Raw genomic sequence first — 16,196 nt, 5'->3', positions numbered from 1 at the left:
TCAAAAATAGACACACAGCAACAGGTTATGTATAATTTATTTTTTCTGTCTAGAGTATTTTGTCATTAAAATCAAAATGTCAACATTTTAAAATCATATACACTCAAGAACGCATTTAAATGTTAGCACAGCTCCTTAAAAATTTATACATATGTACTTTTTTTGTACTTGTGGACAGACAAAAGCAGGAAGTGGTCACTCAGACTGCAAAGAGGTGGGACACAGGAAAAAGGAAGACCCAGCCCACCAACTTCCCACAATAACAAACCAATCCCCGCTCCCCAAAAAGTTAAGACAGCGATGTAGGCCCCTCCCATGTGAAGGAGCGATGAGGGGGTGAAAAAAAAGAATATAAACAGAAAAAGTGCCCCATTCTCCACTCCATACAGAAATGAGAGGAATCAGACATAAATACTAGTTTGCACGTCATCTCAATCCACTTCCTCTCCCCTCAACCTATTGACAGGTTCAGTAGTGTGCAGGCGGGGGTGGTTGGGGGGTGTCAGGGTGTCTGTCCTTTACATACATTTATTAATAGAAACTATGTTACAGAATTTCCCAAGCATGAATTACAGGCAACCCACTAGCACATCAACTGTACAGATCTTGGCAGAGCCAGCAAATAAATTTCTAAATCCCAAGTAGCGAGGTCATCACCAATAGTTAAGAAGCAATATATACAGCTGTCCAATTAGGGAATCACTATAGTACAGAAAAATTGTACTTGAAAAAAAACAATTGGATTTTGACAATGTCACTGTGTTTCGGGGGGGCATGCTGCTTGGTGCTGTATTATACACGGCAGAGGAACAACCGCCCAAAATGAACAACAGATCAGCTCTTCAGTGCAGCACTTGAGATACAGGAGTGTTGACAGTTTTAAGACCATGCTGCTGATACTTTTGAGATTTTTTGTGAGCCACCACTTGAAATATTTACGTTACTCTCCGGTAAAATGCAATCATTAATCTAAAAAGAGTAGATTTAATTGACTTGGTGTGAGTCCGACAGCAGTGTGAAGAGCAAGTGCAGCAACACAATAAAGATTAATAACATTAATTATAATAAGGCAACAAACAATGACAAAGAAAATGCTGGTAAAGACAGAATCTGTTGATATGACTCGGGGGGGGGGGGGGGGTGGTTTTGGGGGGTCGGACGGGTGAGGAGAGGGAGAGCTGGTGCAAAGAAACCTATGTGAATAATTCTTTCCATCAAAACCAGAAAAGTTTTTTTTCCTTTTAGTCAATCCAACTTCTGCACACACAGACACAAACACACACACAGACGAGCTGGAAAACACCTAATATTCCTTCCTGTGATATCTCAGAAGCGAGGATGAGAAATTACTTACAGGGAATTTGTGGGTAATTCCTAGTTTTTGAAATTCTCCCTCCCTCCTGAGACCATCGCCGTTGCCACATCTGGCAAGTGCCGAGCAGCAGCAACAGAATTAAAAGCCGCAAGCAGGTTTGAATCACTCGACTACACATTCATCGACACACACTAACGCGCTCTCTACCTGTGTGGCTGCGAGATACTTCAAAGCCTTTTACTGTCTGATCCCACAAAAATTAACAAGCAAGATATCACACCTGCAGTTGAACGCTGGATCGGTTAACCATGCAGGAGAGACGTCAGGAGTTTGAGAGTATAATTTCGATCGGATTCATACAGAAGTGACCAGTGGTGGATGAAACTTAATGCGGTGTTTACATGTCATATATAGCTATAAAACCAAACATAATTAAACAGTCTCGGTTTATCATTATGAACGTTACATCTATCTAAAGTGTCAGTAACCCGTGTGATGCGTGGTGGCGTCTACGATACTATGATGGGGGGGGGGGGGACTAGGGCTGAAGGAGCAGAGGGGAGCGGAAGAGGAGAGTTATGGGACGACAACACACTGACAGAGCTTAGAGAGGAGTGAGACAGCAACAAAGGGAGACAGACAGGCAGAGAGGAGGAAAAAGAGGAGGGGAGAGATGTAAGTCCACACAGCCCAGCTCAGTCTGGCCCAAATCGATATCCGTCCCCCGTTCCTTCCCTCCGCAACCCTGCTCTCGTGGGAGGATGGTGGATGGACATACGGAGGTGGAGGAATGGATGGAGGGGGGGATGGTTGAGGGAGAGCAGACAGACGGAGAGAGACAGAGAGAGAGGAAGGGAGGATGAAGGGGATTTTGCTTGGTCATTAGCATCCGCAGCCTTCCCTCTGAGGCTGTGGTTCGCTGGTTAGCCGGCCGCCCTGAGGGGCCGAGGGCTTGTGCTGGACCCCCGACTCGGCGGCGTTCAGGTCCAGGCTGCCATCTTGGATGTTCTGGTAGATCTTCTTAGCGGCTTCCAGGAAGGCGTCCTCGACGTTTTCACCTCTGAACACGGAGCATAAACACAAAATGTGAGAAAGGAGGCAACTGGGAGTTTAAGAATGTAAGCAAAGGGATATTTCGTGTTCGGCAGTGGCTGAAATGGCTGAAGTTGTGCAGACTTACGTTTTTGCACTGGCCTCCAGAAACAACAGACCTGTTAAACATAAAACAGATGCAGTGACAGAGTCAGTAAAACATTGTTACAAGCTCACATAGCTCAAATACCAAGTTCTCATTCGCCTCCTCTTTCAATTAATATCTCTGCTTCCCCTGAGTCACCTCCTCCTGTCTGAAGAATATAAATAGTGAGGGATATTAATCATCACTTTTGTCTCTTGAAATCAACCATAAGGGCTTTTATTGTAAACACTCTGAAAAGAATACAAAGGCTAAATCTCATTCTAACTCTAAATATTTAGACATTTTGTTGGCAATCTTGTGATGATCGTTATGCAGAAATTAAGGATAGAAAAGTCACAGTTTTGGAAGATACCACTGTGATTAAAGTGATACTTTAACATCTGTATATTAGTTACTCACTTTAAGTTAAACTGAATGTATTACGTTTTTCCTGCATACCTCCACGTTAAATGGTGTAGGAGCCATATTTAATTGTGTTTAATTGTAATGCCCCGCCTGGCCACTAGGGGGGGGGTTGTTGTGCCTTGAGGCCCGCAGAGACTGAAGTTCATACCGGTAAACACAGGTGTTGCTGATTAAGGGAAGCTAACAGTTTTCGACTGTGCTCGGGATGTTTTCGTTTGGCCGCATCTCTTTCAATAACGATGATTAAACTTCTTGGAAGTTATACGGACATGGCGGAGGCTTGGTGAGAAAATAATCATAAATAATATAAGCACGTGCAGAGACTGGAATTAGTTTTTCCTGAGCAAACGTCCAAACGCCGACAACAATTAGCCATTTAGCCGATAGCGGCTAAAGTACAGGGCTCCGTCACTTCATTTACGTCGGAAACTACTTCACTGTGGACCGTTGTGATGGTGTGTTACTTCACTGGGAATCTGCGGAGTTTCGTGCGGACAACTGCTGCCCGACGGTGGATTTTTGTGACTGCATGGATCAATGAGGAGCTGCACCGGAGCTACTGGAGCGCCACCGGGACACCAAACGTCAGAGATCGGGACGTCAGAGCACCTATGTCGGCCAACGTTTGGAGGTAAGTTCAGCGCTGACACAAAGTAAATTGCCATTGTAAATTTGTGTGCACACATTGATATGATGCCAGTGGATTGGTTGCCGTTTTGAACAAACTGTGCGCGTAAAGAGGTGTTTTTCTGCGGAAGTTACCGTAACGCTATGTGCGTTTAATTAAGCCAATGACTATGAATATGAAAGAGGAAAACGCGCACCAACTAACGAAAAAAAACTGACCATGAGTGAAACTTCACTTAATGAGGGTGTGAAAGAACTACAAATTGTCCATGTTAAGAAAAACTATGCTTGACTTGAGTGATGGTGGAATAGGTAAACGAGGTGAAATGTACATTTATAAGGTTTCTGGGTTTGTGTGATGAAGCAAAATAACTGCACATGGTGCTACTGGGCTTATTGCTTACAGATGAAGCAGAAAAACATGAAGTGTGGTTCAAAGCAAAAACGCTGAATGTAAATGATTTCATTACTGATGTAACTGTTTGTCTAAACCTCATAGTTGCCCCGTGACAAGGAACTGACTGAGAAAGTGGCCTTATCTTAAAGGTATTCAGAATTCTTGCACAAGAGCCGATGTAGACTTGTGATCCAAGTTGATGAAACTGGGAAACAGATGATGGAAACAGGGATCGCGTTTAACAACAGTGAAACTATATTAAAATGCTCATTACTTCCCAAACACATGCATCTTCACTTAACATTACGATTCAAGCAGTCCCAGCCTCATTTATGGCCAAGTGGCATGCCTGGGCATGCACGTGCAGTTGAATCCTGCTCAAGTGAAGCTGCAGGGGTTGTGTGAGAGTTTGTAAATAGATGTTGTCATCTAAGTTTTCTTCACTAATTTAAGGTAACATATGGTGGGAAAGTGATATTCAAATGGTCATTTAGTGGGTGAAATATTCCTTTAATACCTCATAGAGTGTAAAAGAGACAGTTCAACGGCATAGAAAAAACAAGGGGAAATGATTTCCCCCACCTCACCCTCTTTCCTGTCCTCTGTTTGAGTGAATGTGAATAGCTGACTGTGTGAATTCCCTTTGGGATAAATCAAGTATCTATCTATCTATCTAAACATGCACTCTTCTGTATATTGCTCACCATTCTCCTCAGCAAACTGCTTTGCTTCCTCATACGTGACGTCCCTCTGGGCCTCCAGGTCCGCTTTATTTCCTATGAGAATGATCACCTGAGGGACAGAAGTGGGAAGGGTGAGCAAAGACAGTACGGTCTCACGAGACAAATTTGCTTTCCTCAAACACCTAAGGAAGCCAAAGGCAGTATAGGGAGACTGTTCCTAAAGCAGTTGTTATGCTGCGGAGTTGTCTGTTAAGAGATCGATAAAGAGATAAACTGAGGAACTGACACCCCCGCACGAGCACACTACGCGCTGCCCCTGGCAACTGTGATGTAATTAGACCTGTAATGTGCTGATGGGATGTAATGAGCTTCCTCGCTATAGAAGTGACAGACTCTCCAAAGACTCCTACTGCTGCATGTTGAGCATAAACCATTCATGCTACTTTTCAACTATTTTTTTTCTCTTTTATTTCAGAATTTCTCACAATCATCCTCACTGTGCTATTGCAATTCATTGCAAATGTCTTTAGGATGAGAAGAGTGCCTGGTTTCCACTAAGAGAGCCATACACACAAATATAGTCTAATCTTATTTTTTTGAATTACTGGCTGTTAGTGAGAAAATGAGAGCTGATCATTAGAAGCTCCTCCTCAATTCCAAGAAGTCTTACACAACTCTTGTTTTCATTCAGAAGACGATTACGGTGTCAAGTCAAATGATCAGATAATGTGTTCATTATGTTTCTCCATCTCAAACAACAGCAACCAAACAAACTTTCTTGAAACAAGAACACATGTTGTTCACACTTGCAGCATAAGCCAAGACCAGACTACAACACTGCCACCACATGGCTGATTCAAGATACTCAAGCGAATAACTGAGGCTTTAAGGCATCTGTCGACTTCTCCTGCTGCTTTGTTATTGCTATGAGGTGTCACAAAACAACACAACAACGACTCAACGTTAAATTAATATCCATAATAACCTTCCGGTCATATTTATTAAAAGTAAAAAAAACAGTTGAACAAGAAACCCATACATGCAAGAGAATAGCTAAATAAACCTCTGCTGTTTATACACCAGGAAAACATTTTTTTTTATTTGATGTTAAAATCCTGGAGTGGAAGAGGCATATTACAGAAACATACTTATCTGATGAAACACAGCTCAGTAAGCGATGTATGTTTGTTTTAGAGCTAATCATATTTACCAAGAAATCCAATTTAAGAAATGGACAGAGAGGGCTGCGTGGCTTCAGACAGGCTCAGGGGAGAAGGAGAATGACAAAGGGGAAACAAAGGAAACGAAGCAGCAGAAGTGACAGGAAACTCTAGAGTAATAAGAGGAATGACACAGGACGAGCAACAAAATAGAAATTTAGATGTAGGGGTCGATTGATTGGTTATTCAGGGTTGATACTGATTATTAGTACTTAATGAGACCGATAACTGATATTGGAACCGATGTGCATTTACAATAAAAATGAAAATTTCTCTGTTGAAATTCAGAATTTGGAATATAAGAAACTCCAACACAATACTTTTTTAAAAATGCCTTAAGCAAATGTTTAATCAAAACTGAAATTTTCAACATCCTGTACGGCAAGTTCCCTCAAACATAAATGAATAAAAAAAAAAGCTCCCTGAGGGTTTACAAAGTAAAAGTTCCTCCCATGCTGACAGGCTCTTTGCATGTATTGCAGACTGTCTTCCCCGGTGCTGGCTGAGTGAAATACGGACACTTTTTCATTAATTAAATTTATCTGTGATCATTCAAATAAAACACCAATACAGATAATTGGCAAAATGCCCATGCCTGTCAAGCCCTAATCAGGTGTATAGAAAGGAAATGTGGAATGTGGGTTGTACTGTTTAAAAACAAGAATAATGCGAGTACGCTGAATTGAAAGATGTTTATTTTTGTACTTACAGTATTGGGGTTGGTGAGGTTTCTGGCATCAGTCAGCCAGCTGCTGAGGTGGTTGTACGTGCTTCTCCTGCATGACATCAAAAGGATAGGGGTTACTATGAAGACAGGCAAAGACTTAATGTTGCCATCTCTACGGAGAGATCTGGAAAGACTCTGCAGCTGCATCATCAGGGTGGTGATGGTATAACATTGACATAGATACACAAAATGAAGAATATTTAAAATTGATAATTGTGTAGTTTACAGTTAAAATGTACAACCCCCCCGTTAAACCCTGCAGCTTTCAGTCTGTAACTGCCAATATCGGAAGTATTTCAGTAGTCAAGAAGTTTCCGTCATTTGTTTCAGTCTAGTCCTATTTTCAACAAATGTACAATTTCTGAAGCATCACAGTTTGATCCAAATGACAAGCAACCTTTTGACTAACTCGTCCCAAAGTCCAAATCAGTTCTACCGAACCGACTGAATTTGCTTTGAAGTCTGGTCGAGTGTATTTTTCACTAAGCTGTGACAGAAGTAAAAATATCTGTGTTCGCTGCACTGTCCCACTGTGAAACATGCTACATTCATGAAACTTGAACTGCAGGAAATAAAACAAATATAAAACAGGCTATTTAAGCCACACCCTTAAATTAGAGGTTGTAGATAAAGAATTGTCACCTTTGTGTTCACTCATGACAGAGAACATTTATCACTGTCTATCATATTTGTCAATTAACCAAGCAGAAGCTGTGGGTGGCCACATTAGCAGGGATTCAAGTTAACACAATTATTCCAGTTAAGTGCGTTTCTGTAGCTTTCGGGGCCCTTTTCTGGAGTTGGGTGTGGTGTGGAAAGACATTCCACATGTTTAATTGTGTTTGTTTGGCACACCGCTGATACCATCTAACAGTGTGGCAAGAGGGTCAGATGAAATCTTTAAGACAAATTGTTCATGTTTGTTTAGGAGGGCGTCTTTAGGGGCGAACTGTACACTTATCAGATGCTTTTGCTCCCATTAAACTTCTTCTAAAAATGTCAGCTGTGTGGGATTCAGGGGGATATATTGGCAGAAATGGCATATATTGAAATAGGTGTGTTTTCTTATGTGTAAAATCACCTGAAAATAAGAATTGTTGTTTTTTTTCGTTACCTTACAATGAGCCAGAACAGACAAACCAAACACTAGCTCTAGATAGGGCAATGCACGTTTTCATTTTGGCCACTGTAGTTCTCCTACATGCTTAGCACACAGGAAAAAAAGTCTCAGTTTCCCGAATATATTAAGACATAACAAGCATCCTGTACCTGGTGATGTCGTAGACCATGAGCGCCCCTGCAGCCCCGCGGTAGTAGGAGCGCGTGACGGCCCTGAAGCGCTCTTGCCCCGCTGTGTCCCAAATCTGCAGCTTGATCTTCTGGCCGCTCACTTCAATTATCCTTGTACCAAACTCCACACCAATCGTATGGGGGCAATCCGCCATGACTGGGGAGAGGAAGTTGGGTTACTGTGAATTCAGTTTTATTTTCTGGGGTAAATTAATTTTACTGATGCCATAATTTGCCGTTTCAATTCAAATTACTTTAGTGTCATTGCTTTCTTTAAAAAAAAAACAAAATTTGTGATGTTTCCTCTTATTTGTGTTTAAAACTGAGAAAAATTTACAATTAGTGTGACAAGAAGTGAGTTCCATCATGAAGTTCATGAAAATTATGACTCATTTCAGCTCACAATTCTAATGTTGTATTGTACATTTTGTGAACACGTGTGTAGTCTTTCTCGCTCTAGCTCATACACATACACACATATACACACACACACCTCCATTGTTAGGCGGCAGGTGCATCAATAATCAATCGCAGTCTTTAGTATCGTCATACTCAGTTGTAAATTGAACGTATAAACACCCAGAAAGCTGCAAATCTCTTTTAAGTGACACTGAAAACGTTTTCTAAATCCCCCCAGTGTGTGTGTGTGTGTACGCAGGATGTGATGGTGGCGAGTGAATGAGGAACACAGCATCTGGCCCGTTGATAGTAGCACTAAACAAAACAGAGCTGAATGGTAATGGGAGTCTGCAGCTGACTCACGCACAGAGGAAGAGTCTCTCACTGTCGAGCTCACACTCGACTTCTATGTCGCTGACTTCCGCTGCCTTATAAAGAAATCTAAAGCGATTTAGGCACTCCAGTTGAACCTGGCAACCTTACATACACTGAGGCACACGCACACACGAAAAGGAGTCAAAATCAGGGCGCCACTTACATTTCTTTTCTGTGAACTGGTGAAGCAAACATGACTTCCCTACCCCCATGTCCCCTGTGGAGAGAGAGAAACTCAGGTCAACCAAGGAAATAACAGAAGAACAACAATTCTCTATTCATGCCTGCAGTGTTGCCCCCATGCATGTTGCAGCAGCTCCTCTGAGACAGTCAGCGATGATACTGAAAATTTCATGTGAAGCGTTAAGAGACGGAGAAAGACTCCTACCGAATTTCAAACTACAAGTTGAGAACGATTTTGACATTAATGGTACATTTATGTTGTTTCCCATCTGTGGCTCTTCGGTCCTTTGTTTGCAGCTCAACAAAATAACAAATACTGCATGCAAACAAAATCACTAAATCTGTGTGATAACTTTTGATAAAATCAATATTTTTGACTGAATACCAAGATTTTGAAAGTGTGTTCATATTTTTTGGAGTGACTACTTAAGCTTTTAGGGGACACTACCAAAATAAAAACACTGACACCCCTTAATTAGTAATTTGGATACCAATCAGCATCAAGGTTGAGGCATTCAACCATGCATTCACTCAGCTAAAAACAATCAAAAGAAGCTTAAAAATTTGTGTGCAGCTGCAAAAAGCAGAATCACAAGATCACAAAGCTTCCCTTTTTAAAAAAAAAAAAAGTTTCCTTCACTCTTCCAGTGAAAACACAAAGCAGAAGCACAAATTAAAGAAGCAAAACACAGGCCACTCTTGTAGACTCATTTACACGCCCCTTTTAGATCCAATCTGATGACTGTGAGCTTTGAGGCTGCGTGTTTTAGGTTTCACAGAGGAGGAGAGTAAATAGCCCGGAGCTTTGGGTGTGTTTGTCTATGCATGTGTCTGTCTGTAAATGTATGCACAAGTAAAAGCAGCAATATGTTCACTTAAAGCCCTCATGTAAACAAACATGTCATCGAAAGTGGAACATAAATCGAATTGGGGATGTGCATTTAAAAATGCATCACACATCTGCAGTGTATTCTAAACAATAAGCAGTACAGAGTAGTGCATTAGGTATCAGTGATTTATTTTGAAATAAGGCAGCTAAAAGGATATAATTGGACATTATAAACCATTGACTACAGAATATCTAAGTGGACTACTGTGGTTGTCAATTATACTGATTTATTTGTCTGTGTGTACAATATTATCGTTTCCCTGCAGATGAAGGCAGTCATGCAGAAACATCTCTTTAGCCCTTGTGCTTTATTGAAGATTTTTTTAAAAAATGCCAGTAATAAACATACTGAGACACTCCAGATCCACAAAGTGGAAGGGAAAGCATACAGTATACAAAAAACAGATCATTATTCTTTAGATCCTTTACGGAAGTGGGACAAATCACTGCACTCGGGCTGCACAATTAATTGAAATCTTGTCAAAATTGCAATATGGCGAAGTGCAAGGAGCTGCAATTTTTTTATAAAGGTAAAATGTGTCAAAACATACTATTACACATGAAGCATTGTGGCACTACAGAGATGCCCCTGCCGTAAAAATCATATTCTAGACTTAGGGAACATGCTGGTTTGGTACAGACCCCAGCGAAATAAAATCATCATTTTATATTTTTTCAGTGAAAATGAAATGCAAAAATTACCATTCTCACTAGAATTGTGACTCACATTGCAATTGCAATATCTGTCAGAATAATCTCAGTATGAGTTTTTTTGCATATCGTGCAGCCCTAAAATGCAATGTGAACTGCTCCTCACAAGCTCAACAACATGGCTTGCTGAAGAGCATTGCTTACTTACCGATAATGATGTATTTGAAAATGTAGGAGTAGTTGTACGGTGCAGTGGCCATTGTGGCTCTGGAAGAGAAAAAAAAGAGGCAGTTTAGGCACATAAACTGTCAGTGAAGGCAATTTGATGTTTAACTTCTTAAAGATGGTCAGGTAGTGCAATCAGGAGAAATAATTCAGTGTACAATTGATAACAAATGTTTTCTCCTGTAGCACTAAAACTAAAATCATTTTGGTTTAATTTAAGTTTTCTCTTTACATGAATAAAATGCATGTTATGAATAATAAAAAGACAAATACAAGATAATACACAGAGCTGGCACACAAATGTGTTACCAGATTGAACACGCTGATACAATTTAAGCATATCTGGGTGCAGATAAAAACACAGTAAGTACTGTGCACTCTGAATTTAAATTGGTCATGTAAGGGCCAGTGTTATTCAACAAAGCCATAATCCTATCAGAGCAATAGGACCGTAATAATGTGAGCTCAGGCAAGGCCAGATGCTTCATCAATGCACGCTAAAATACAGCAATAAAAACAGCATACTTCCGTAGCAGTGTGAATGAACACATTAAAACATACAATGTGTGAAACGTTCAGTTACACCATTTGAGTAATTACCTAATAATATTATGCAATTTTAAAAACCCGATTAGAAATATGGTGCCCAACAGTATCAGCGAGTATGAACTTGATTAAAACCATAAGTAATATATCTGATCATGAACTAATCTACTTCCTTTTAAATTCCTATGATGCAACAGCTGAGACTGTACAAGTAAGCAAAAATGAAACTGAATACTAATGCTTTCTTAGCTGGCTGACCAACTAGAAGGTGCTATGACTGCACTTCCCACACAATTCATATTTTCTGCTTACATGAATAAATGCAGAACAAAACTGCCATAGTCATGAAGTTTGAACAGATTAGTGACCAATGACAAACCTATGCTGCTTATTACTTATTACTAGCACAACAGTAACAAAACTCCTCTCTTTGTGGAGTAAAAATTATGTTGAAACACTTTTTAACTCGAAGAATACCACCTCTAAACTCTAAAGACAATATACTAGGATGTACATTTTTTAGGTTTAGTATATTACTTAATATTTACCCAACATTACTTGATTTAACACTGGTAAGAATCCATCTAGCCCTTCATCCAGTACAAACTGACTGATGATTTGATGCCACACTAAAGCTAATGTAAGCATGCTTCACATTTGAGCATTTCAGATATTCCAGAGCTCAAAGCTCGGGCAACCATTCATGTGCTGCGGCAACGTTCATTTGGCTTGCCAGAAAATTAAATTAAGCAGATTGCTTGTTGTGGATAGTTCATGGGACATAAGTGATTGATTTTCTGTCATTTATCAGATATAGGAAGCTCACAGGCAACCACTAGCAGTATTCATAGTTATATTACCCTGAGGTGTGCGTGTAGACAAGTGAGATGATCCATCACTTTTAACACATGAGTGAAGAAAGCCCCCTTAGTGGTCAGTAAGCCACATTTCAACAGCAGCCTGTGCTATCTAAATCGCCTGTCTCTTCTCATAATGATGGAGCAACACAATGACACTGCTTCATTTTGATGTCACTGCACACAATCTGTCCACAAATAAACAGTGTAGCACTTACATATAAGAACACCTCCAGCATCATATGCTCACAGCTAGGCTAAAAATAGCCCTGACACCTATCTGATACCCAGAGATGCTTCTTGTTCACACTCCATTCACAGCACACAGACAAAGCACACAGGGAAAAGCCTTCAGATTAACCGCACAATATCACCACTATCAAAAAAAGCATTCACACAGATACACGGGGCTGAACAGCCGAGGAGAGAGGCTCTTTTTGAACGTGCACAGATTTGGTCATAAATAAATGATCAGGTCATGTATAACGTCAATGGAGCTGCTTTAGAAAGCAGGCAGTTTCTCTCATGAACAATTTCAGCAGAAAATTCAGTTTGCGCTGCCGTCCCCCGACATCAAGGCCATGTCGTATTTGTCCTGAATAGCGGCTGCTTTGTAATTCTCTATCAAGGTGCTGCCGTACAGTGTAACTGCTGTAGAGAGGTAAATAATTCAGGCTTAACAATCAGGAGCATAATCACTCAGCCGCCTGATGGTTTCTGTGTCCCTGGCAAAGATGGTCTGCCTTTTAAACCAGTGTGTTTGTCTGATCTGCGGCTCAGTGAAAACTGTGCTGCAGATAGAGCAGTTCCTGGAAACTGACATCACTGTGCCACATCAGAGCTGGCGTTATGCTCATAGTTGTGCATCTGCAGTTCAGTGACCATGTTTGACCAGCCAGATTAATGCTGACACAGCCAGAAGACATGTGGATGGGTGTGATATGCGAATCTAAGAGAGAGGCAATGAAAAATAAAATAGGGCGAGCGAGTAAAAGGAAAAGGACTTTGGAAAGAGGGATGAAAGAGGAGACAGATGAAAGGTGTTGACTTTCAGTAGCTTTAGAAAATGGAGTAAGTGGGTGAAATATAGAGGATCAGAGACATTAATTTGTTTAAGGGGAAATGGAGAGAGCCTGAAGGGTAACTTCGTTGAGGTTACATCAGGTCGAGGTGTCACTAGAACCTTAAATTTAATACAAATAAGATACTGTTATGATGGCATGTCAATTCTCACTACAGAGATGAATTATGGGAGTATGTGTCATTATTTCCAATTTCCTGAAGAAACATGACTTCTTGATAACAGCAGAACCTGCTGAATGTTATCATTTCAAACTATGTAAACAACATGCAGGGATCATATCAGAGCAGGCTGTGACGGTGTTTTGGTTGGTGGCCCCAGAAAAGACTTGGCTCACACTCTCAGTCCTCCACAAACTCTGCAACTTGATCTGGCATTTGGTAATGACTCGGGCTAACCCCAACTTCCTCACTAAAGCAAAAAGCAGTCTGTGTGAAGTCGATGCAATCTAAGTATCTATGCTTTCACTACTTTGTCAAAAACATGGCTAATTTTGATACCACAATAATGACCACAATGCATTTGCTATTTTGTTGACACTACAAAGCTATTTCTGCCGAGTTCAATGACGACACAAGTCTAATTTCACTTTTTCTTATTATTTAAGCAGTGGTTCCCAAGTAGTGGATCATGGTCCAAAAGGGTCTTGGGTTGATTCTGAATGGACTGCAAGTGGGTTGTGAACTTGTCATGGTTGTGAAAAACACACTATATTTTAAAGTACAGTGAATTTCTGGCACAGAGCTTTTATTCTCAAGTGCAGTTTCTGTTTATTCTTGCAATGTGTTTAATTTCTTTGTGTTATAAGCCAGCATGTTGTTTACATTTGGTGTAATAAAGCTGGAAATGTGGTATTTAATCTAATGTGCGGATCTTGACCAAATGACTAAGGAGCCTGTGGTTGGACCAGTTGGGAACTACTGATTAAATGCATTCAGTCGAAATCAGCTGATGTTTGGGCACTTGTTTTATGGAAGTGAATGATGTGGTAAGCATATTTCAGAGTGAGACAGAGGACATGAAGAAATCATACACCAGTGCTTTAAAATCATAATATTTTAAAGCCTTTTTTCCCCCAACCACCCTCCTGTCACATGACCTATATGTGGCAATTTCTATACTGTGATGGTTTCGAGAAGGTATCCCTAAAAAGAGTGCACACAAAATGTGATGCAGTCATGAACCTCCTTTTTCAGCTTTTTATGCTCAATATGTAGAAATGAACCCCACGAGTATCCATCAGGGAGAAGGCCAGTCAAGACCATGTGCCCAGACTGCAGCCTCAGCACTTCACTGTTAACTCCCCAACATAGTAAATCTTTCTCCAGAGAAACACTGTCACTGTTCTTCCTCCTTGCTGCCACTTCCCATAGTGGAGAGGATGCACGACTGAAATCTGGGCTACCAGGAAATCATGACACATATATAGTCAGTCACAGTGCCTCCATGATGCACAGGCCCACTACTTAAATCATGTGACTCCTTTCAAGCCTTAAAAACAACATAATGAGATCACTACTACCGTTTACAGGCGAGACAGAGCACACTTTCACAATCCATACAAATATAATTTACAATGCTTCACATAACGTAAATATGATTTCAGAAATCATTATAAAATAATAAGTAATGTTGTTTTTCAAGGGTCAGATCAAGCCTGCTAACACAGAGCGCACTGGCACAAGAAACATAAATGATGCAGCATTTTATGTTTAATTAAGGCAGATTTATCCTAATTTACAACACTTTAATACATTAAGGGTCTACTTAATCGCCAACTTCCGTTTTTAAATCACACTCATCTGTTGTTTGGGAAAGTAAAGCTAAAGAGGAGGCTAACAAACTGTTAGCTTGGCCCTTATGTGCAAAACTGCACAGCAGATGATCACACACATATGTACAAGAAGCCAGAACTAAAAGGAAAAGATTATATACATAAATATGACTGGCGTGTCTGATGTTAACTATTTTATTTTCCACAGTAATGACTTGCCTGCTTCCAGACGACGGTGGTTAGCTTAGCTTAACCGGCAAAATGACAGCATCGGTTTGGTTGATTATATGCTGTTAGTATACACACAAAGCTAGCAATGTTGCTAAGCGAAACATGAAATAAAACCAGCCATTTACATGGTTAGTAACCAAGTACATGATCGCGTCTGATAACAATCACGGCCCTAAATTAGCTGTTTTGACAGCTAAGTTTGGGTTAGCGAGCTAACGTGAGTTACCTGCTTGCTGACATCCATAGATATGCTTGTCAACGAATCGCATAAATCACAACATGTACATCGATTGCCTCTATCAGCACACAGATTATCTGATTAGTGTAACTAGATTAGAAATTTTTCTCGGCTTCTGTATTATTAGGGGAAAAAAACACCAAACTAACGGCAGCTAGCTATAGCTTTAGCATGCTAGTTTGCCAGTTAGCTGCGAGGGTTGGATTATGGTAAATACGTTTCTTGGTTAGCTTGTCAGCTTGTCATTTACTAACTCGTGATCAAGTGATTACTCTCATACATATTATACTCTTGCAGATTAATATATAACAGATCCCATACTTGGAAGCAAACGACAAAAACAACCTAGTATTAGCCATCTGTTAGCTGGCTTCGTTAGCTTGACAATTAGCTGACTCTTGGCAAAAACAGGCTAGCTAAACTGTTCAGCCGTCTCATGATTTAAATACCAGCGTCTCAACGTTTATCAGACATTGTGTGTGTATGTGTGAGTGTGTGCAAGCGTGTCCTTTTTCGCGATCTTACCAGATATTAAGTCTTTTATGCTTTGTGATCTTGAGCTGTTCAGAAGAGGAATGCAGGTTATCCTGGCTCAAGTGATCTGTCTATCCAAGATGGCTGCTCACGGCACAGGGTTTCCTCCGCTGTATACAATGGGCTTCTGGGACAAAGAGCATCATATGCGGCGATCTGCGGTGTGTGCATTACTAGTGTACACTGTTTCGTGGAAAGCAGCCTCACCTGCACAGGTGTGCTCATGCATACTGCACTGAGATACCAATTAATAACGATAAAGTGCTGTGTCTGATCATGAATTCACCACAAAGATGAAATCATGTGATAGCTTGTAAGACTGAGTGTTGAGGTTGATTACACCTGACTGAC

General features: G+C 40.6%; 1 protein-coding gene across 1 annotated transcript; it reads right to left on the bottom strand.

The window, feature by feature from the left end:
- Positions 1–27: 27 nt before the first annotated feature.
- On the bottom strand, positions 28–15,944 carry rab14l (RAB14, member RAS oncogene family, like). The gene is made up of 8 exons (XM_042509267.1): positions 15,837–15,944; positions 10,568–10,626; positions 8,800–8,853; positions 7,842–8,019; positions 6,555–6,621; positions 4,647–4,734; positions 2,496–2,526; positions 28–2,375 (listed from the first exon to the last, which is right to left on the bottom strand). The coding sequence occupies exons 2-8, from the start codon at positions 10,617–10,619 to the stop codon at positions 2,198–2,200; spliced, it is 648 nt and encodes a 215-aa protein (XP_042365201.1). The 5' UTR covers positions 10,620–10,626; positions 15,837–15,944; the 3' UTR covers positions 28–2,197.
- Positions 15,945–16,196: the final 252 nt, after the last annotated feature.

Source organism: Plectropomus leopardus, chromosome 20 (genome assembly GCF_008729295.1).
Source record: "Plectropomus leopardus isolate mb chromosome 20, YSFRI_Pleo_2.0, whole genome shotgun sequence".
NCBI classification, from domain to species: domain Eukaryota; kingdom Metazoa; phylum Chordata; class Actinopteri; order Perciformes; family Serranidae; genus Plectropomus; species Plectropomus leopardus.
Note: the sequence above shows the minus strand (reverse complement) of the source record. Positions and strands in the feature narration are given on the sequence as shown.

Bases quoted from the DNA above. Each gene is read 5' to 3' on its own strand.
- rab14l (XM_042509267.1), bottom strand. From the start codon at position 10,619: ATGGCCACTGCACCGTACAACTACTCCTACATTTTCAAATACATCATT. The intron at 8,020-8,799 runs GTAAGTGGCGCC...TCCTCTCCCCAG, and splicing joins CCAGTTCACAGAAAAGAAAT to TCATGGCGGATTGCCCCCAT. The intron at 4,735-6,554 runs GTAAGTACAAAA...TCTGTCCCTCAG, and splicing joins ACCTCACCAACCCCAATACT to GTGATCATTCTCATAGGAAA.